The 21,611-nt window shown below is 41.1% G+C and overlaps 1 protein-coding gene across 4 annotated transcripts; it reads right to left on the bottom strand.

Moving 5' to 3' along the window:
* Positions 1-6,017: 6,017 nt before the first annotated feature.
* On the bottom strand, positions 6,018-19,277 carry LEPROT (leptin receptor overlapping transcript). 4 transcript variants are annotated; one of them, XR_013999408.1, is made up of 5 exons: positions 19,208-19,277; positions 14,645-14,720; positions 12,896-13,082; positions 7,314-10,457; positions 6,018-7,224 (listed from the first exon to the last, which is right to left on the bottom strand). XR_013999408.1 is itself a non-coding variant. In XM_081145340.1 (4 exons), exons 1-4 carry the CDS (start codon positions 19,221-19,223, stop codon positions 10,341-10,343), a joined length of 396 nt encoding a protein of 131 aa, XP_081001466.1. In that variant the 5' UTR covers positions 19,224-19,277; the 3' UTR covers positions 6,018-10,340. The 4 variants fall into 4 exon arrangements, 1 of the variants encoding a protein (XP_081001466.1); XR_013999409.1 differs by having other exon boundaries at positions 6,018-6,687; XR_013999410.1 differs by having other exon boundaries at positions 6,018-6,661.
* Between the last annotated feature and the right edge of the window lie 2,334 nt (positions 19,278-21,611).

The following is a 21,611-nucleotide window of genomic DNA, read 5'->3' as shown; positions in this document are numbered from 1 at the left end:
GAAACATCGATTTGTTGTCCCACCTATTTATGCATTCATTGCTGGATTCTTGTATGTGCCCTGACAGGGATCTGAACCCTAGACCTTGGTGTATGGGGACGATGCTCTAACCGACTGAGCTGTCCAGCCAGGGCTTAAATTGCCATTTCAGATTCAGAGTTCCCACTATGTGCTAGCTGTAGTTGACCTGATTAAAGTATTTCTCACTCCAAAAAAAGAAATCCAAACGGAAATCAATTTCACCTTATAAAGCATGTGAAATGAAACACTTCTAATTGCTAATGCTGCCCAGACATACATGAGATTCAACAGGTCTCTAAAAGCTTTTGAGCACCTGGATAATTACTTGGGTTGTCTCAAAAACAATGGGGTTTGTAATTGCACTGATTTGGCTTAGAATTAAAAAGCCCTTAAGAATTGGCTGTTGTCAGCAGTTCCCAACATGCATGAAGATAATTTCAGGTAATAAAAAAATATGTCTTTAGAAAAATATAAAAAGGAAACCAAAATTTTTTCTGACATTGCCTTAATTAGTCCTCAAAGTTAACAGTCACTAAAACTCAGGAACCAGCAGCTCCTGCTGCCTCCATCTAGGAGGGCCACTGCACTTACCCTCCACCTCAAGCCTCTCTTTGTCAGTGACCATAACCTGGCCATAGTCCCACCTAGCTCATAACTATACTTTCTAGGTTAAGAGCTATTTCATTTATACTTTTTATTTCTCAAACTATAAATCCCAAAGCTAGTTGGAATATTTTTTTAATAAAAAAGAAGAAAAATTAGTGCAGATTTATTCTATCCAATTTAAAAGCATATGATGAAGCTACACATTTTTTAAATTGTGGTACCAGTTCAGGAACACGTAAGTCAAAAAGAACAGAAAAGAAAACCCAGAAACAAACTAGGTGGATATAAATGTTAACTATATGTTAAAGATGATATTTGAGATTAAACAAATTATTTAACCAGCTTACTAACTTCCTGAGATACCTGGCTAAAGATACCAGGAGAAATACTCTTGCCTGATATCATTTACCAAAGTAAATTCTAGGTGGGTTAAAGATAAATGTATTTTTAATGAACCTAAAACTGCTCCAGGAGGATATGTTTTTCTTCTCTTGGAATAGAGAAGACCTTTCTAAGGAAATATGCAAATTCAGATGGGGGTGGGGGTATAAATTAACATATTGGGCTACACAAAACTCAGAAAATCTTGTAGGTAGAAAAATTACATAAATAAAGTTTAAAATCACAGGACTGCCTTTTGCTAGTCTATTATCTGATTATATACATATATATACATATATATATTTGCCAAATATAAGAAACAATACTTACAATCTTAATATGTAAAGAACTCTTTCAAATAAATTTTTAAAAGGTAAACACTCTAAAAGAAATGTAGCAACTCACAACAAAGAGAAAAACAAATATGAAAAAAACTCAGTATTATCAATTTTTAAATATATGTTCAATTTAAAATAACAATGAGGTTGGGGTTTTTCCTGAATTAGCAATTCTCTTAAAATATAAAAACACATATTTTGGTAGGGAAAGAGCATTCTAAGAACTGCTGAGCAGGACGTGGTCCGGCACAATGAAAAATGGGTAGACCCTTCAACCCACCTTTGCTCTTCTAGAAAAGCATCTTAAAGAACTAATTAGGGATGTTCACAAGATTGATGTTTACTTCAGAAATCCACACAGCTCTTTCTCACCTCTTTTGGATCTGAACTCAACTGGCTTCTTCACCGCGAGGCCTACCTGGCCACCCTATCTAACATTGCCAGGCCCACGTACTATTTATGCCCCCTCCCTACCATATTTTTTCCCCATGCCACCTACCATATCATGTATTTTACTTTTTACTTTACTTTTCAATTACATTTGGCATGTAATATTATTTTTTTAATCTAGTTTTTATTTTTCTTCTCCCCTTGAAATATAAATTCTATATGGCAAGTGATTTTATCTGTGTTGATCACTGCTATCTATGGCCAGGGACAGCCTTAGATTTTTTATGGAGCCTGATACTTATACAATTTTGGGGTCTTCCTTAAAACAAAGCAAAACAAAAAAACTGTTTTTAAATAAATTTAAAATTTTCAACTTAAAAAAACCCTGAGAAATAAAACATATTACAAAATCTAGAAAATCAACAACGCAGGTAAACTGAAACTCCCTTATAATTGTCATTATTTTGGTATTGGCTAGACTCCTGAAGATATTGTCCCACAAAGCCTGGAATAACTGATTATTTATTTACTTATTTTTGCAGTTCAGAGATCATTCATTTATTTATTATGTTTTGCAGATTTATTGATATATAAATCAACATACCATGAAATTCGCCCATTTAAATCATGCAATTCAATAGTTTTTAGTACAGTCGCAGAGTTCTGCAAGGATTACCACAATCCATTTAGAAAATTTCATCACCCATAAGTTTGCATCATACCTATCACTTAATTACATATATGGGTTGTTTCTGCTTTTTCCACCCCCCACTTTTTGTTTTTTGTGCTTTTTCAAATTGAGATGAAACTCACTTACTACAAAACTTACCCTTTTAAACTGTCCAAGGCTTCTATTACAGATCTGTACAACCATCACCATTAATTCCGGAACACTTCCCTCATCTCCAAGAGAAACCCTGGACTCGTTACAGTCATTCCTCACTTCTCTCTCCCTCAGCCCTGGAACCTACATACATCCGCTCTCTTTCTATGGAGTTGTTTATTCTGCACATTTCAGATAAATGATATACAATATGTGGGCTTTTGTGATTGGCACTTTTCCCCACTTAATACAGTGTTTCCAGGGTTTATGCCTATTGCAGCACGTATCGGTACTCCATCTGTTTTTAAGGCTGAAAAATACTTTAATATGTGGATAGACGCAGTATCATATTATCCATTCATCGGTTGATGGATTGAATTGTTCCCACTTTTTGGCTGTTATGAATAATGCTGCTCTGAACATTCATTTACAAGCTTTCGTGTGATATATGTTCTCCTCTCTCTTAGGTATATGCTTAGGAACAGAATTTGTGGGTCATATGGTTAGCTCAGTGTTTAACGTTTTGAGGAATTGCCGAGCTCTTCTCTAGCGGCCACACGGTTCTGCATCCCCGCAGCAATTCACGAGGCTCCGATTTTTCACAGCCTGGTCAGTGCTTGCTCCTGCCCGTCTTTTCTGTTCTAGCCGCCCTGGTGGCTGTGGAGTGGTATCTCAGTGGTTTTGATTTGCATTTCCATGATGTCCAAACACGTTGAGGATCTTTTCATGTGCTCATTGGCCACTCGTACATCTTTGGAAATATGCCTATTCAGACCCTTTATCCATTAAAAACAAAAACTGGGTTGCTTGCCTTATTGTTGAAATGAAATGGGAAGCCATTGGCACAGAGTGACATGATCTGACTTATTTTACAGGCTCTCTGACTGCTGCACTGAGACCAGCCTGAGGGGGAACCGGTCAAGGCTGGGAGAGCAGCTGGGAGGCTAGTGCAGTAACCCAGGCGAGACACAGTGTCCTGAGCCAATAGTAGCAGTGAGGCTAGGAGAAGTGTTTTGATTCTAGACACATTTTGAAGGTCGAAGGGCAAAGATTTCCTGATGGCTTGCACGTGGGATGTGCCATAATGAGAAGTTCTGAAGCGCTCTTTGTCCTGAGGAATGGAATGCTAGGGAGTGTCGGGAGTTTGATTTCAGACAAGCCAAGTCTGCGCTGCCTATTAGGCATCCAAGCGGCGGGTTTACCCTGGCAGCAGGGTATACAACTCTGGGGTTTAGAGAAATCTGGACTAGAGATTAACATGTGAATGGAAAAAAAAGGGTTCTATGGAAAGTAACCTCATGGGGTGATCTGAACATAAATTCCTAACTAGGCAGGTCAGGCCCCAGGCATATAACAAATTTTAAGTAAGAGATTTTTTTTTTTTTAACATATCTTTATTGGTTTCAGAGAGAGGAAAGGAGGGGGAGAGATAGAAACATCAATGATGAGAGTCATTGACTGAGCCCGCAACCCGGGCATGTGCCCTGACCGGGAATCGAACACCCGATCTCCTGGATCCTAGGTCGACGCTCAACCGCTGAGCCACGCCTGGCAGGGCAAAGGTTTATCTTTTCCCCCCATTTTGCTTCAGTTTGTGGTAGGCAGTTAAACAGACTTGAGCAGAGCAAGGACAATGGGCTAGGTATAGAAGGTCACCAGGGCGGAGAGCCCTCGGTGCCTAGCAAAGGACAATTGTAGGGTGGGACCACACCCCCAAGGTGGCCTTTCCTGCCCCAGTGTATCACTGGTTAGGCGGCTTGGACCCCCTGACCTTTCCACCCCGGAGAGGACACCTAGGCCTCAGTTGTCTTTCAGCACTAGGCCCAGAAAAGACCAGATGCATTGAATAATGACCCCTCTACCCCGGCACCAACCAATCAGTGGAGACCACAACCCTGAAAGGGCACACCTGGAAACCTGCTGAATATTCAATTGAGATCTTCCCCTGGGCCCTCCCCTAAAATCTCCACCTTAAAACCCTTAGGCCGGAGGACCCAGTGTGCTCACCCTCCCACCTGCGCCCCCGCCCCTCCCAGGTGCCTTACCATTACCTCCCTCACTCCCAAGCTCCAGGGTCCCTTCCTTTACCGCTGTAACTAGTTTCCTAAGCCCATTTCTTCAAATTACTTCTTCCACCTTTGTGATTTTTATAAATAAATGTTCTCTTAGAGTTTGAATTATGCTCTCTTGGCTCTGAACTCTTCCCTCGCCAGAACTCAAATACCAAGGTTGCTGAACCCAGGTCTGATCTGACCCCATGGGTCTAACACCTGGTGCCTTTTCTGCAGCCTACAAGATGAATGTTTTTATTTTTTTTCAAGAGCTTAAAACATTTGCAGATAACTTTTTTTCCAAAGACAAGAGAAAGCAGATCACATGTAGTTCCTATTTTTAAAGACAAGCAAAGGTTAAGGGAGACAAAGTAGAAGGAGGCTGGAGAAAACAAAGGCAGGGAGAAGAGTGAAGGCTGACACAGAATGCATAAAAAAAGAAATTACTTTAGTGCTGGGCATGAAAATAATAGACTCTGATTCTTTAATCTTAAATTGTAAAGAGAAGCAAAAAGGAAAACTGAGACATAGTTTTCTTCAGTCACCAAAGAGGAATTTAAAATAAGCAGCAGCAATAACAAATCCCATTACAATTCGTTTGAAAAGCCCAGGTAAATCCAAATGTGATCAAGAAACTATACCCTCAAAGATAACAATCGTGTTCCCCAACTGTCGGGATGAGTATCTTTGGGATAACAAGGGAAAACAGCCCGTTCTAATAATCCGACTTTAGACATGAGTTTGGGACAAAGGAATTTATAAAATTTCCTTAACAGCTTTGCCTATATGCCCAATATTAAAAATGAGTAACTGTTTCAAATGGTCATCGATAATTTTGCTCTGTGCCTGGTGACCACAGGGAAATTTAAAGGAATTGAAATTTATTTCCTACTTTTTAAAAATATGGGGAAAGGTTTGAAATGTGAATTCCTCACCAACTTCAGTTTTTTAAAAAAGACATTTGTTTTCTACTTCTGCAAAACCAAAGAGGATGAAACTGGACAGATAAATGGGAATGTTTTTTAAATAGCAGGTAGGTACATGCTTTCTCCAGACACACTCACTCTCGGCCCCAGATGAAGTATCTCGGTGCATCCAGCAGGTTTTCTAAATGAAAATGCGTATGTACAAGCCCTTGGACAAGAGACGTTTCTTTTGGAACTTTTTTCTTATGGGCATTTTCTTTACTTGGTATTATCAAATTTCTATCAAAATTTAACTTTAGCCCGGCCAGGCATGGCTCAGCGGTTGTATCGACCTAGGACCCAGGCGATCAGGGTTTGATTCCAGGTCAGGGCACATGCCCGGGTTGTGGGCTCGATCAATGACTCTCTCATCACTGATGTTTCTATCTCTCTCCCTCTCCTTTCCTCTCTCTGAAATCAATAAAGATGTATTTTTTTTAAAAAAAGTTTAACTTTACACTTAGTTGGGCAACACAAAAAATATCTCACTCAGTTTCTTCCTAATCTAGCTGCCTAAATCCACCTGTAAGACATCAGCTGTTCCACAAATATTTTGTGCATAAGGACACGTTATTTCTTTAGTATTTTATATCAGTGCTTTCTTCTCTATAGTGCGCAAAAACTCTTCAGGGCATGTACAGAACTATTTCTAAGTGTTTTTTCCCTTTTCCAATACAGCAAACTCTTGATTAACCAAGCCCCCCACATCCACCTCTACCCTGGGAGTGTTAGGCACAGCAAAGCTGTCACTGGGGCTGGATTCCTTCCAGTCAGCACACGTTCCTGGACGGCTTCACTTCAGCTACAGTAAATAGGGGCTCAAAATGAGTCAAATTCACATTAAGATTATCCAAACAAAAACACTAGGAAAGTAAATCTGCTGGTCTCCTTTCTAAATACAATGTATTCCAAAGTAAAATACATTTTAGTTTAAAAACGTACATAAAAGTCTTTGTTAAAGTATAAATGACAAGTTTTACTTAAAAAGTAATCATCCTCATCATCCATATGTAATGCATTCTGCAGCAGTCTTGGGGTCTTTCACATCACGTCTGGGTCACACGTGTCACTGCTCTCCTCCTGTCACTTAAACGCAGACTGTAAGTCAGGAGCTATTAGATACCGGAAATTTTGCAAATAAGGTACTTCATGAGGCAGAATGGCAAAAAGAAAATTTAATTACACAACTTATATTCATCTACCAAAATAGTATTTCCCAGTTGTGAACTAATTACAATGCTTGGAAAATGCTAGCATCCTCATAAATATTTTGGTTAAATTATGGTGCAAAATCTAAATTTTGTGAACTTTGAAAAAGCACATTTCTGTGACATCTAAGCATTCCCCTGAGAGCATAAGGAATGTTATTCATGTAATGAAGCATTTTATCTATACTCTGGAAGAGTCTTCATGAAGAAGATACCTCAGAGGTAAAAATATCCTGATGAGATGGTAAGAAAAAACTGAGGGGCCCTGGCCAGTGTGGCTCAGTTGGTTCGAGTGTCATCCCATGCACTGAAGGGTGGCGGCTCAATTCCTGGTCAGGGAACATACCCAGGTAGGTGTGCAATTCCCTGTCAGGGTCTGTGCAGGAGGAAGCTGGTCGGTTTCTCTCTCACTTCGATGTTTCTCTCTCTCCCCCTTCCTTCCTATCTCTAAGATCAATAAAAATAATCTGTGGGTTCCTAAGTGGGGGAAAAGAAACAACTACAGAAAGTAGGACCGGCTGAGAACTCACCCTGAGGAAGGGATGAGATGTGACAGGGCGCCCTTGTCTCCAAAACATTATCATCCTTCTATCAACTGTTGGAATGCTTTTTCCACTTGACTTTGAAACACTGCCATTTTCTGTGAGTCGTTGGGTTCCAAGGTGTGACCTTGTAAAAATGCAGCTGCAGCACTGTGTGGCGTTGTACCATGAAGGTACTGATGTTTTAGATGTGGGGAAGATGATCCCAAGTCATTCATTCTTTCTGGGAAGGCGTTTGAAGAGATTTTCTTCTTGTCACCACATGGTATCAGCTGTACTAAGAAAACTGACTGGTAGTAGGAAGGGGGGTGATTTTGGAATATGAAGAACCCCAGTAAGTGGGGCAGGCAAGGAGGACCCCGATCCAGAGAGATGGCCAGCAAACCTCACAGGGGTGTACCTGGGCCCTAACGGCATGAGGGGGGTGGAAAGGGTTGCAAAAACTGAAGGCAGACCTTGTTCTTAGGAAAAGAGATGGAAATTTATACTTTCCTCCCTCCAAACTGTTCACACTCCCTTATTTCCAAGACCCAAATCTCAGGCAGGTACCAAGGTCAGCTACATTAGGGTTTAGTCTGACACCAAAGGGTTGGCCTGGGAACTCAATCACCAATGCACAGTATTGTTTCTTTGGGAAGAGTGTTCCAAAATATACCTGTAAGCCAGATGTTCAGAATGTGATGGAGAATCTTTTTACAAGATTATTTATTTATAGACAATTCTTGATGTGTAATCTGTTTTAGAATGTAATCAATGTGCTTAGAATCTCCAAAATATATTCTATGGTATATACAAAAAAAAAAAAAAAAAACCTACAAAAAAAAACCCATTTATAAGCAAAAAAATGTCCAATGTTTGTGTCGTAAAGTTGTTGTATTGTACATTCATATATAGCAAAACTTACCATTGACATTTATTACTTCAATGATACATAGGCACTCCAAAATAAACGTCTGTTTTCAGAAATATAGCAAATCCAATAATCTACTACTTCGACAAACCATTACATTATTAGGGAACAGGTACAAATATTCTATAGGCAAGTACTTTATATCATTCTGAAAATACAATCAAGGAGCAATGCTTTAATGCTACACATTAAGGCTACCTGGGTTATTTGAAATGTGTGTTAAGCAACAAAGACATTCTTGCAAAAGGTAGCATAAATTAAACACTATTTCCATCTTAGGAAAAGAAAAGCTATTATAAGCCAACTAGACATTCAAAATGGAATCTTAAATCTTATTGCTATTATTTATTGCAGGACAGATTATCACTTGAAGCTGCCCATTTCAGAACACCAAGAAATTCTCACTTTTTTGTTATCTTTTAAGTAATTCTATATCAGAAAAAAAACTTTTAAATTAAACTTTTGTGTTTAAAGTGAAATTTATTACAATACAATAAGTACAAGTGCTATTAAAAATGGTGGTTAAAATTATAAAGTGTATATATAATTATTCTAATATAAATATTGGAAATAGTAACTTCAACAAGTCTATATGTACACAGAACACTGAAAACATAAACTCATGCACAAGGTCAAAATATAACTTTGCATACTGTCCTTTTAGGTATCACTTTTATCTTCTCCTGGTCCCAGTATGATTCCCCAATATGAGGGGGTATGCTAATTACTCCGATTACAAACTTAAAGGGTCAGTGTTTTGAATGTTCGTCAGTTATCAGACATTAACAATACTCTAAAATCACGGTTTATACTATTCTGATCAAGTGGTTCTAATTCCCGTATTTCCCTTTCTCAAAAGGTCTTGAACATAAAGTCGAGCTAGAAAAACTGTGATTATAGGATCCAGCATGACATGTATTCCTAATGATTCATTTAAAAGTGGCCTAAAGTGTTATTACATATATAAAAAGTCCTACATGACACAGAAGATAATAAGTACATCAATATGTAAGTAAAATTAAGCAGCTCACCCTCTGCCTGCTTGCTTACTTGGTTCCATGTCTCTATAGAAAGGAGGCACCAGGTCATGAGGAAGCAAGGGCAAATCGGAACTGCTGGACTGTGCGCTTGGGGGAGGGGGAGCGGCACAGCGAAGGGGTGGGCAGAAGTGTCCGCTTACAGAGGGAAACTAAACAGAATGACCTATCTATCCTTCCTCATCCTGCTAAAGCAGGGACTGGTTCCTGGCCTCCCTCCACTCAGCCCAGCCAGGCTCTGGGGTTATTCTGTTCCCAGCACGGTGAAAACAGCCACTGCCTTTCAGACAGTACAAAGGCATAGTTAGCTGTTCCTACTGAGAACACTTCATAAATGTAAGGAACGGCCTTTGCATCACAGCTGCGGGCATTTCACAAGTACCCCAGAGAGTCTGAACTAGGCTGGGCCTCAGCACGGGGCAGGTGAAACAATTTTCACAAGTGAGCAGGTAACACCCAGGGAGGTTAAGGGTTCAGCGCAGGGAAGAAAAGGAAGCTGCATGTGATGCTGAGTCCTCTATGGCAGTGCTTCTCATCCGATTCACTTGGGATCTCATCAAAATGCACAGGGTCTGGGGTGAGCCCTCAGGTTCTGCATTTGTAATAAGTGCCTAGGAGATGCCAGTGCTCTTGGTCTACGGACCACACTTTGAGAAGAGAGGGTCTACCACACAAAGAGTGTGCCACCTGTCCCTCTGCGCCACAAGTGTATCTTAGAAATCCTGAGCAGAACTGAGACCTGCTCCTATTCAAGCACATCCCCAGGCAAAAGGTGTAGATGCATTGCATACGCGAGCAGCTGGCTACAAAACCATGTTAATGTATTTTCTGAGAGCACCATGAATACATGAACAGCTAAATAACATAATTCAACTTGAGTAAGTGGAGTGGTCTATTTGCTGGTAGTAAAACAAATCTCTTTCTCATGCAGTCCTCCTTAAAGTGAACATGATATAAAAGTATAAAACCCCCCAGCATATTGAATTTCATAGCAAAAGGCCACATGTGCACACACATACATATAGTATGAATTTTAAGAAATTAAATGCACTTCATCAGAACATAGTGCTACCACTGCTCCCAGCTAAAATCATCTCCTCTTCCAAATACTAGGAAAAAACCTTGAATTGTAAGGAAAATGACTGCATTGCCTGCCAGCACAAGGCCACAGGCTCCCCATTTGATCTGAAACACAAGAAAAAAGGGTTAAATCTTTACTTTCATCATATTATATTCTTTGCAAATCTGTTATTTTCTGCATTAGAAACATCCAATGAAATATTATATAAAACTGCTAAAAGGCTTAAAATAACAGGCAGGAGACAGTGAATTATTTGGTAATTAGTCTAATTACTTTGTGGTGCTTGTTAATTAAGTCTAGTATCATCTGTAACATTTTCCCCATTAGACATATTTCTCTACTTGTTTTCAGTAGACAATGATGGCCTTAAGTAAAATGCACGCAGCAGATTATAAAGGGTTCAACTGCAACACTGGGTACTGAAAGTTCTGTACAAATTGCCTCCTTTCATGAAAATGGGAATTGGACAGTTACGAAGTTGTTTCTTTTCTCAGCAAGAAAAGATTTTAAAAAATAATCTGCATGCAAATGAAAACAGCTTTCCAGCGTGGCAGATGATTTTACAGAGGTACTGCTGGGGATGAGAGTACCCTCTAGTGGGCATTTTTTGTTTTAATTTAACCAAAAGAAAACATTCATGAAAGTTGCTTCATAAAATAGAATGCAGTAATGAAAGGTAAAAATATAAATCTTTAGAGCAAAATTTAGAAGTACTTAGTCTGAGGTATAAAAAGAATAAAGTCATGACAACTTTGCATTCAAACACTATCAATGCTTCTCTACTATTTAGGTTCTAGATAGAGTTCAAATTGGCAATGTATTCAAGATCCTTCCCAATCAGGCTTCACCAACCTTTCTAACCTTGATCTCAATCACTCCTTTTTGCTCCATCATATTGGACTACTGCTCTTTATTCCACATATTAATTACATTTTCGCACTTGGGTGCCATTCCATTTAATAGCCTTCCCTATTTTAATCAAAACCGTATTTATCAAAAACCACATCAAATGCCAGTTAGAATTTCTCTCAGTGTTCCCAAGGCATTCTGATACTGTTTTAATTATCACGCAGTATATTATACGCTTACCCATCAGGCTAGTTTCTGTGCTCTTTGGGAACACAGCATCTAGCTCTTATTCCTGGTATCTTACAAACAGCAGGTATTACAGAAATATTTACTAAATGAGTAAGTAAGACTTGTACATATCTAACATTTAATGCCCCAATAAATTTCATGGAATCGTAACAGTATGTAATTGGAGGACTCAAATCAGAGTATGAAAGAGTTAATGTCAAAAAATGGAATAAATATACCCACAATGTTTTTTTCTTTGTATTTTCTAATAGCTATACAATTGCCCCTTAACATATGCCTACTGCATTGACTTGAGAATTGTGTACATGGTCCTATTGAAGGTAAAGAAATTGATATGATGTGATACTATGAATATAATAATATATATTTGATCTTCCTCTCCTTTCTGGCACAGAACTCTTAAAACACTTGGAATTTCCTAAGTGATAACGGTGATAAAGGTGATTTTTATGTTAATAAAGTGACTTTTGTAAAGCACCTAAGGATGGGGGCTGGTTGCCAGAGAGGCCAACCATGTGCTTAGAGGGTCAAAACTTTTAGTCCCACCCTTCCCTGACCTTTGGGGAAGGGAGAGGGGCTGAAGACTGAATCAATAACTAATGGCCAATGATTTGATTGATCATGCCTATGTAATGAAGCCTCCATAAAACCCCAAAATGAAGGGACTGGGACAGCTTCAGGGTTGGCAATTTGGTAACTTGGGCAGAGTGATGCCTTCAGGACATGGAAGCTCCCCTATGCATCTCTCCCATTGAGCTGTTTGTTCCTTTTATAATAAACTAGTAACACAGTGAGTAAATGGGTTTCCTGAGTTTTATGAACAAATCAATCATATCCAAGATGAGGGCTGTGGGGACCTCTGATCTAAAGCCAGTCAGTCAGAAGGACAAGTGCCAACCTAGACTTTTTATTGACAACTGAAACAGAGGGCAGTTTTATGGGACTAAATCCTTAACATGTGGGATATGATGCTATCTCTGGGTAGTGTCAGAATTGAATTGAATTGTTGGGCACCCAGTTGGTGTTGAAAAATTGCTCTTTGAAGGTTTGGGGGAAACCCCAGCTCCACACACATTGAAACTGGGTGATTGAGACTCAGTTAGATGTTCATTTTGAAACTAGAAAAGTACTGCTATTGTAGTTTTTGTAGATTGCCCTAAGATAAAAGGCAAGGACTTATGCACAATTCCAGAAAATACCTTGAAGTAGAAAAAGCAAGAAATCACTTGGTCTAGTTAAAAGTTGTAAGAAAAACTAAGAAAGCATTCTGAAAACATGGCCAAGGTATTGATAGGTAGATCTAAAACGTGGAATAGATTAACTAAAAATAAGCCTGGCTTTGAATTTTAAGTCTAAGCAACGAAAATAAAATTGTGGTTCCAGAAACAGGCCTTTGAAGGAAACTCAGTGACAACCGGGCAAAACAATACAGAACAAAACTCACCACAGCCACACGAGCAAGAATAACAGGAAATCCAAAGGCAGAAACAACAATTCCAGTAGTGAAAAAATATGCCAGTTCCCGACAGGCACTGCTTGTTGCATCAGAGTCATATGTTGCTCTTTTGGCAATGAAATAGGGAATGGGAGAGATGGCGTGAAATATCAGAACGAACAAGGGCCAGTAAACACTGTTGGTTGGACCGAGAAGAAATGCAAAAAGAAAAGTTAAAATTAAGACATTTTACTGTTTCAAAGTTACTATTATTTTAATATTATTTTAAATGTCTAGGCCCCCATATTATTTATTCAATTGTCAATGTTAGCACTTAAGATGATTCCTATCAGGAACAGATAAGATGTAATAATTAAAAATTACTAGTCATTAATTATAGATAACTAATATTGTGCTAAGAAATTGCACAATTTTAATCTAGAATCTTTGTTTTGTTATTACTGAGCTGTAATTTCTTTAAGAACAGCAGCTTAACTTAGACATCTTTGCTTTCCCTATAGAACATAGTACAGTGCTTTGCATATGCTAATAAAGATTTTTTGAGTGCTTGCATTGTTAGAAAGCTTTCAATGGCTTAGAATAAAACCCAGATTCCTTGCCCTGACCTACAAAGTCTTACATAATCTGGTCAACTAATTTTATTCATTTTGTGCCATCCTCCCTACATTCACTTAATCTGTAGCCACACCAGCCTTCTTTCTGTTCCTTAAACACTCAGCCTCCCTCCCCCCCCACATCTCATGGTTATCAGATTGCCCCATCCCCAGTGGTCTACCATTTCAACACGATGACCACCATCCCCTGAGCCCCTATGCCCTTTACCCTTCGCTCTTCCTAACACTTCTACTTCTGATAGCATATACATTTTGAAATCTGTTATTGTCTGTCTCCCCCACTGAAATAGACTCCAAGAGAGCAGGACTCTTTTCTTATTTCTTAATCCCCAGTTCCCATAACAGCATCTGGCAAACAGTAAGCTCTCAACCAAGAGCTGTGAATAAAGAAATTTGTTGAATGTTCCCTCTGCCTGAAATACCCTCCCCTGAATCAGCCTGATAAACTCTAATTTATCCACCAAGTCTGATCTTAAAGACAGCTTCTATGCAGCCCTCCCTGACTCTCCCAGGGAAACTCTGACACTCTGATGTACTTTCTTGAAGCTCTCACTGTACTTTTCACATATCTTCACTGCAGCTGTCTTCTTACTAACCAGATTGTTTACCTCTCTCTCATATTCCTTGAGGACAGGAATATGTCTCTTCATTCTTGTATCCCCAGTTGATCCAGAGTAGTTATTCAATAAATGCTTATTAAATTAATATACCAAAACGTTTTAAAAAATATTTTTATTGATTTCAGAGAGAGAGAGGAAGAGAGAGAGAGAAACATCAATGATGAGAAAGTCATTGATCGGCTGCCTTCTGCACGTCCCCAGCTGGGGACCGAGCCTGCAACCCAAGCATGTGCCCTGACGGGGAATCGAACTGCGATCTTCTGGATCATAGGTCGATGCTCAACCGCTGAGCCACGCCGGCCAGGTGAATATATAAATTTTTAAAAGAGCTTTTCTCTGCACAAGTACAGCTGACCTATGACAGGACTGGGTTCATAATTTGGGCTTCACTAACTCACTGGTTAGAGGTTGGTGTTACACTGACCAAATTCCCTAACACTCATCACACACACACACACAATAGTGACAGACACAAAAAGAACAGTTTTTTTGAAATAACTTACCCATAATCCTCTAAGGCACATCCCAGCATAAGAAAAGTCAGTCCAACAGCCCCACTGAAGGATAGTAACACAAGAGCTGTGAAAAAAACCAAGAATTATAGGTTCCAGATCAGTGGTTACCAGGGCCTGGGGAGGAGGGGAGGAACAGGGAGTGACTACTAATGGGTGTAGAGTTTCTCTTGGGGGTGATGAAATGTTTTGGAATTAGATAGTAGGGTTGGTTGTACACCTTGTGGATACACTAAAACCCACAGAATTTACCATTTAAAAAAAGTTGATTTTGTGGTATGTGAATTATATCTCAATTAAAAAGCTTAAATAAAAAAGTAAAAGGTCCCAAATTTAAGTAAATGTAGCAACTGACTTATTTCATTAGTTGTAGAGGTAGTCAGATGTTACATCTGACTACAATATCATTGCCTACCTATGTCCACCACTTTTAAATTATTAATGGAGAAAACTCTCAAGAATTTCCAGTACCCAACCTCTATCTAATGTATGAATTCCCTCTATATTTGTCAGAAGAGGTCAGCCAGCCAATCTGTATAACTCCAGTGAAATGAAACTCACTACCACCTGAGGCAAGTCATTTCATTCCGATAGTTTCTAAATGTTGAAAACCTTCTTTCCTTAAATTATATACAAGACTGCTTCTCTGTAATATATATACTTAGATCATTTTTGCCTCCCAAACCTTAGTACCTTAAGTGTTTGCAGACTGCCTTCATGTCTTCACAGAAAATGATTCTCAACTACTGAATAAAATATTTATTTCTGGCATCTGTAGGACACTAATCTCTGAGGGGAAAGGAACATATCTGTGTCCTTATGCTGCTGACTTGTTAAAAAATTTGAGCTCTGAGTCACCAACATGGGTTCAAATCTTCTCTGCCACCAACTGGTTATGTGACCTTGGGTAGAAGTCGAACCTCTTTAAATCTGATTTCTCACCTGTAAAATAGTACTAATGGCGCCACCTTATTAGGCAGCGTATGGTAATTAAATGAGATAATCTATGTAAAGTGCTTGGCAAAAGGAGGAACTCAGCAAGTAAATGTTGATTGATGTAGGTATCTGCTCATTTTAGCAAAGTTCTTTGATAAAGGTATAAATCAGAAGCATAGGACACTATATTAATCAAATTTCCTTCCAAAAAAATACATAACACTCAAAATTAGTCACTGATTAAACTAATTAGCATTCTCATTGCTTCCTGTTACATTAAGAGATTTGGAGGTAATGTTCTATAGGAAGATGCAAGTGTCTTTAAAATACATCTGGAAGTATGCAGGTACTAGGGAACAAGGAAAGACAGTTAATTTTATATATTTTTCCATTTAGTAGATGTCACTTTTAAAGAAAAATGTACAAAAGTAAGTTTTCATGTATTGTTTCATTACAGACAATCTCTTCCTAGCTGGCTTTGTTCCCCCCGGGCCTGACCATCTGTACTGCTCCCTCCTCCAGGACGGCTTTCAAGGCCAGGAGCCACACACTTCTTTCTGGTCTGTGACACTCATCTCTCAAAATTCACAACTGTGTGTCTCTGGTTGATTCTTTCTAGTCTTTTTTTTTCTTCTTCAGGAATTGTATCCTCTACATCTCTGCAAGTTGGAGCTGACCAGGATTCCAACTTCATCTCCCTTCACTCTATACTCTTGCTGAGATGTTGCATTCAACCCAAAGCTCCCTGGCACCACAAGGGCCTAGCCACACAAAAGCTGCACCTCCAACTCTAATCTTGACTTGTCCACCTGAGTAGCCAGCAAGGACCTCAAATTCAACATGTGAAAAACTGAAACATCCCCACCCCCTTCTCCCAAACACACACTCTCCCTTTGAAGGGTCTATCTTGAAATACCAACACCATCATTGCACTCTGCCCTCTAGGAAAACAGCAAGTCAAGGGGACTCAATCTCCCAGACCTCACTGCTACAGGCTGAAAGCTTGTACTTTATCCCCACCCCGACCCCTCAAAATTCATGTTAAATCCTAATGCCTAGCGTGACAGTGTTGGGAGGTGAGGCTTTGGGAAGTGAGTAGGCCATGAGGGCATTAAACCTCATGAATGGGATTAGTGCCCTTATAAGAGACTCCAGAGAGCTCCCTCACCTCTTCCACCACATGAGGATACAGCAAGAAGATGGCTGTAAATAAACCAGATGCAGGCCCTCAACAGACATCAAATCTGCTGGCACCTTGATTTTGGACCTCACAATCTCCAGAACTAACAAATGAAGTTTTGTTTAAGCCACCCAGTTTATAGCAGCCCTCTTCTCTCGAAGCCTCTGCTCCTGCGCTAGCACAGGTCCTTGTCATCTCGTATCTGCCTCTAGTCATCTCTTCCAGTCCATCCTCCACACAGCAGACAGTGATCTCTCCAATACATAAAGTTGGTGTCACCCCTTCACAGTTGCTTTCACAGCCTACAAATTATTCTGGCACTTGAGGCTCAACGTGGTCTGACCCCTGACTGACCTTACCACTCTCCCACTAAGCTCCTGGAAAGAACAGGTGTGCTCTTTCATGCCCCCTGCCCTATGTCACATGCTGTTCTCTCCACTTGGAATAAACTCTGTCTGCACCCCATCCTTTGCCGGGTGAAGCCTTATTGACCCTTTTAGCTTTAATTCAAGGGCTGCCTCTTCTGTAGAAATGGTTCTCCTCGTCCCTGGAGCAGGGTTAAGGGATCCCACCTGTATTAGTTACTCCAGCTGCTATTAACAATGTCCCAACTGGGTGGCTTAGAACAATAGGAATTTATTTTCTCATAGTTCTGGAGGCTTCACGGTGTAGGCAAGGCCATGCTCTCTCTGAATGTTCTAAGGAAAGAACCCTTCTCTGCCTCTTCTGAACTTCTGGTGGTTGCAGGCAATCTTTGGTGCTCCTTGGCTTGCAGCTGCCCCACTCTACTTGCTGCTTCCATCTTCATATGGTGTCTCCATATGGTATACCTGTATGTCTCCATGTCCAAATTTCCCTGTTCTTGTAAGAACACCAGTCATTGGGTTAGGGCCCAATCTAATCCAGTGTTATCTTAACTTGACTGCATCTGCAAAGACCCTATTTCCAGATGATGTCACATCAACAGGTTGTGGGGAGTTAGAACATATCTATTTGAGAAACATGATTCAACCCCCTAACACCATCTTTGTGCTCCCACTGCATCTCAGCACACCTTAGCCAGCTAAATAGTAACTATTTCCAAGTCTGTCACCCAACAATAACTTCCCACTTATCTTTTTATCCCAAGTCTCAGGCATACAGTAATCCCTCAAAAGTTGAATTACCTGCAAAATGCTTCCTTCCCTGAATCCTTTTCCATTTCATAACCTAGCTTCCTTCACAATTTCTAACACATTCACACATAAACATCATTATTTGATAGTTTCTGGGCATGACTGAACACAGAGCAATACTGAGAAACTACTTGTCCTAGGTCTTCGGCACTGGCTCCAAATGGCTGTCTTACCCAAGGGACACTGCCCAAGTCAGTCATGTTTACTAAACCGATGTTGAATATATATCACCCAGAAATAATAAAATGTGTCTGCTGCTAACAGCTCACGCACTCGGCTAACTTTCATAGTGAACATACCCATCCGTGCAAACACACTGTATACAAGCTTATGGCAAGTGGCGAGATCTTCGGGTACAAATGTCAAAACAGGAACTGCAGCAAAGAAACAAGTTATGCTCTCATTCAAAAGATTATAAACCTAATGCTTTCCTCCCCAAACAACAGGAAGCCTTCCAATAACGTCTCCCGGCGCTGGCACCCCCCCTTCCTCTGAAGGCACACAGATAAGGGAAGCGGTGTTCTCGGTACCCCCTTATCAACCGCACCCCCGTTTTATCAGCTGCACCATTCAGAAACACATGCTGCACAGACACCACCTTCTCATCGGTCCTAAGATGAAAGCAGAGATAATTTGCTCTCCACAATTACGAGAAACTCAACATTTCTGGGCGCTTTCCATGACACCTGCGCGCGGTCAACTCTGCCTAACTGGAAAGAAATCGCCCAGGAGCCAGAGGATGAAGCGTCCCAAAGCCGAGAACACTGGAGACAATGGCTCTTCTGGAAGAAATGGGAAACTGCGGAGCGGCAGGAGAGGAGAGAAGGCGCGTCAGGGAGGACAAGTCAGGAAGTGGGAACCCCGTTAAAACCCCCGCGGGGGACGGGAGGGGGAAGGGTGGGACTCGGGGAGCCGGGGAGCCGGGGAGCCGGGGAGGGGCTGCTCCGGGGCCGGGGGCGGCCCGGGTCTCCCAGGCAGGCGCCGCTCCCCCAGGGCGCCGCCCGGAGGGTCCGGGAGCGCCAGGAGGGCGTGAAGGCGAGCGGCCTCGCGAATAAAAGGGCGGAGGTCCCCCAGACACCCCTCCACCAGCAACCCAAGAAGCGCAGGGAGCGGGCGCGGGCATTCCCGGCCGGAGGGGCGGGAAGCGCGGCGAGTCTGGGGGAGGCGGCTCCCCGCCCACGCGCTGGGGCCGCAGCACCAAGCTTAGCCGGGACGGAGGCGCGACCCCGCCGCAGGACCTGCGAGCCGGCGCCGCGGATGTACCTTTAATGCCCGCCATGTCTCCCGAGCTGGGGCCGCGGCTGCTTCCGGTTTCCTGCCCCAGTCCCCGCCCAGGTCCGGGCAGGGGCGGTACCGTGAGTCCCGAGCCCGCCCCCGCCACGCAGAGCCCCGCCCCAACTTGTCCGTAACCCCGCCCCCACCCGGGCGTAACTCCGCCCCCTCTCGCAGAGCCCCGCCCCCATCTGGCAGAGCTTGGCTCCAGCCTCTGGATCCATACCCTGGGCCATCCTGGCAAACCCACTTTCTCAGAGTAACCCCGACCTTGCACCGTGATCCCATCTCCTAGCTCCTGAGCCCTCCTCAGAGGGCCATTCTGTACTCACTTTCCTCAAGGGAAAGTAAAGTTTTGTCTTGTTGGGACAATATGCAGAAGAGCTTAAAAATCATCCAGCCTTTCCTGGCCGAGCGTGGCTCAGCGGTTGAGCCTCGACCTAGGATCCAGGCGACCCGGGTTCGATTCCTGGTCAGGGCACATGCCTGGGTTGCGGGCTCGAACAATGACTCTCTCATCATTTATGTTTCTATCTCTCTCCCTCTCCTTTCCTCTCTCTGAAATCAATAAAGAGATATTTAAAAACAAAAACAAAAACCATCTGGCCTTTCCAGGGTGTAGGACTTGCTTGCTTCACACAGCTCTTTGGAGGAGACTGGGTTGGGGGCCACTTACCCCCTCATTCTAACCATAATATATTACTGCCCCTCTTAGACTGCTTTTTCTTAATTTTCAACGAAACTGAAAGATAAAGGGGTTCGTGGGAACCCAGGTTTCCATGGCTACCTGGTAAGTACAAATTCTTACCACCACCACCTTTCAGATTCCTGCTCTGTTTACTTTTTTAAAACTCTACACTGAGCATATTATAGTCTCAACACGTTTAATTACCTGTTTGTTTAGTTTACATTTCTGGACCCTTCCATGTCTCCTCATAGATGGAAGGTACACTTATTAAAACTCCCAGGATCAATCCCTCTGCCTCAGTATACAAGTTCTAGCTAGGAGACCAGGATTTCTATGCCGATTCTTTTTGAAACAGTATTTATGTAGCATGATCAAACTGTGTGTGCCTATAGGGGCAAAGGTGGCAGTGGGGGTGGTTAGAGTATAAATCTAGGAATCCTGTCAGGTTACCTTTTGGTACAAATGTGTTATATGCTTTTCATATTCTTTCCCCATAACTTTTTAAAAATGCAAATCATGTCAGAAGGTGTAATTCAAGCTGGTCATTATATTCCTACAAAAATAACAGATTTCTACAAATATTTTTAAGCCTTTTAATATACATTACAAATATTTTAGACCAATCACATTTTGTTGTGTGTAACATATTTACAAAACAAAAATATATTACAATAAATACGAATGAAATGGTGAATTTGATCAATAAGAAGCTCTGTCACAACCAGATATTTAAAAGGAATGCAAAAACCTGTTGGTCTGCATATGTTAAGGGTTTTAAGATAAATAGGGGCCCAAAGTTATAATGCATTCAGAAAAGAGATGGGAGAACCCAAAATTAAGTTAGGTAAAATTCTTTCTCATTGCTAATTATGTAATGTTTAATAATGTTTTAAACTGTGAACATTGATGAATTATCCAAACATGATACAAAGCTAATATAGTTTTATCATTTCAAAATGTGGCATTCACATAATATCCTTTTAATTATTATCATTATATACTGTAGTTCACACAATATCTACAAATGTGAATGAGAAAAAGAACAAGTCACAGCAACATGTCTCACATTCCAATTTTAAATAAGACAAGCACATACTGAATCAAACATTATTTTATAATACGTTAATAAATAACACCTAGTTTGTTATGGTTACCTTGAACAGTTTACAGCTGTATATTTAACAGGAACATTTTTTGCGAGTTTCACATTGTCAGTAAAAAGTAAAATAAAAAACAAACCCTTTACCAAAAAAGAAGAAAGAAGAAAGAAAGAAAGAAAGAAAGAAAGAAAGCAAGAAAGAAAGAAAGAAAGAAAGAAAGAAAGAAAGAAAGAAAGAAAGAAAGAAAGAAAGAAAGAAAGAAAGAAAGAAAGAAAGGAAAGAGGAGGGAGGGAGGGAGGGAGGGAGGGAGGGAGGGAGGGAGGGAGGGAGGGAGGGAGGGAGGGAGGGAGGGAAAGAAAGAGGAAGGAAGGAAGGAAGGAAGGAAGGAAGGAAGGAAGGAAGGAAGGAAGGAAGGAAGGAAGGAAGGAAGGAGGGAAGGAAGGAGGGAAGGAGGGAAGGAAGGAGGGGAGGAAGGAGGGAAGGAAGGAGGGGAGGGAGGGGAGGGAGGGGAGGGAGGGGAGGGAGGGGAGGGGGGGAGGAAGGGGAGGGAGGGGAGGGAGGGAGGGAGGAAGGAAGGAAGGAAGGAAGGAAGGAAGGAAGGAAGGAA

Source organism: Miniopterus schreibersii (assembly GCF_964146895.1).
Source record: "Miniopterus schreibersii genome assembly, chromosome: 8".
NCBI lineage: Eukaryota > Metazoa > Chordata > Mammalia > Chiroptera > Miniopteridae > Miniopterus > Miniopterus schreibersii.
This window is presented reverse-complemented; position numbering and strand designations above follow the sequence as displayed.

Excerpts from the sequence above, each read along its gene's own strand:
- LEPROT (XM_081145340.1), bottom strand. Across the intron at positions 13,083-14,644 it reads TGTGCCTTAGAGGATTATGG|TGTTTACTGGCCCTTGTTCG; the intron begins GTAAGTTATTTC and ends TCCAACCAACAG. Across the intron at positions 10,458-12,895 it reads TTCTTGCTCGTGTGGCTGTG|ATCAAATGGGGAGCCTGTGG; the intron begins GTGAGTTTTGTT and ends CTTGTGTTTCAG.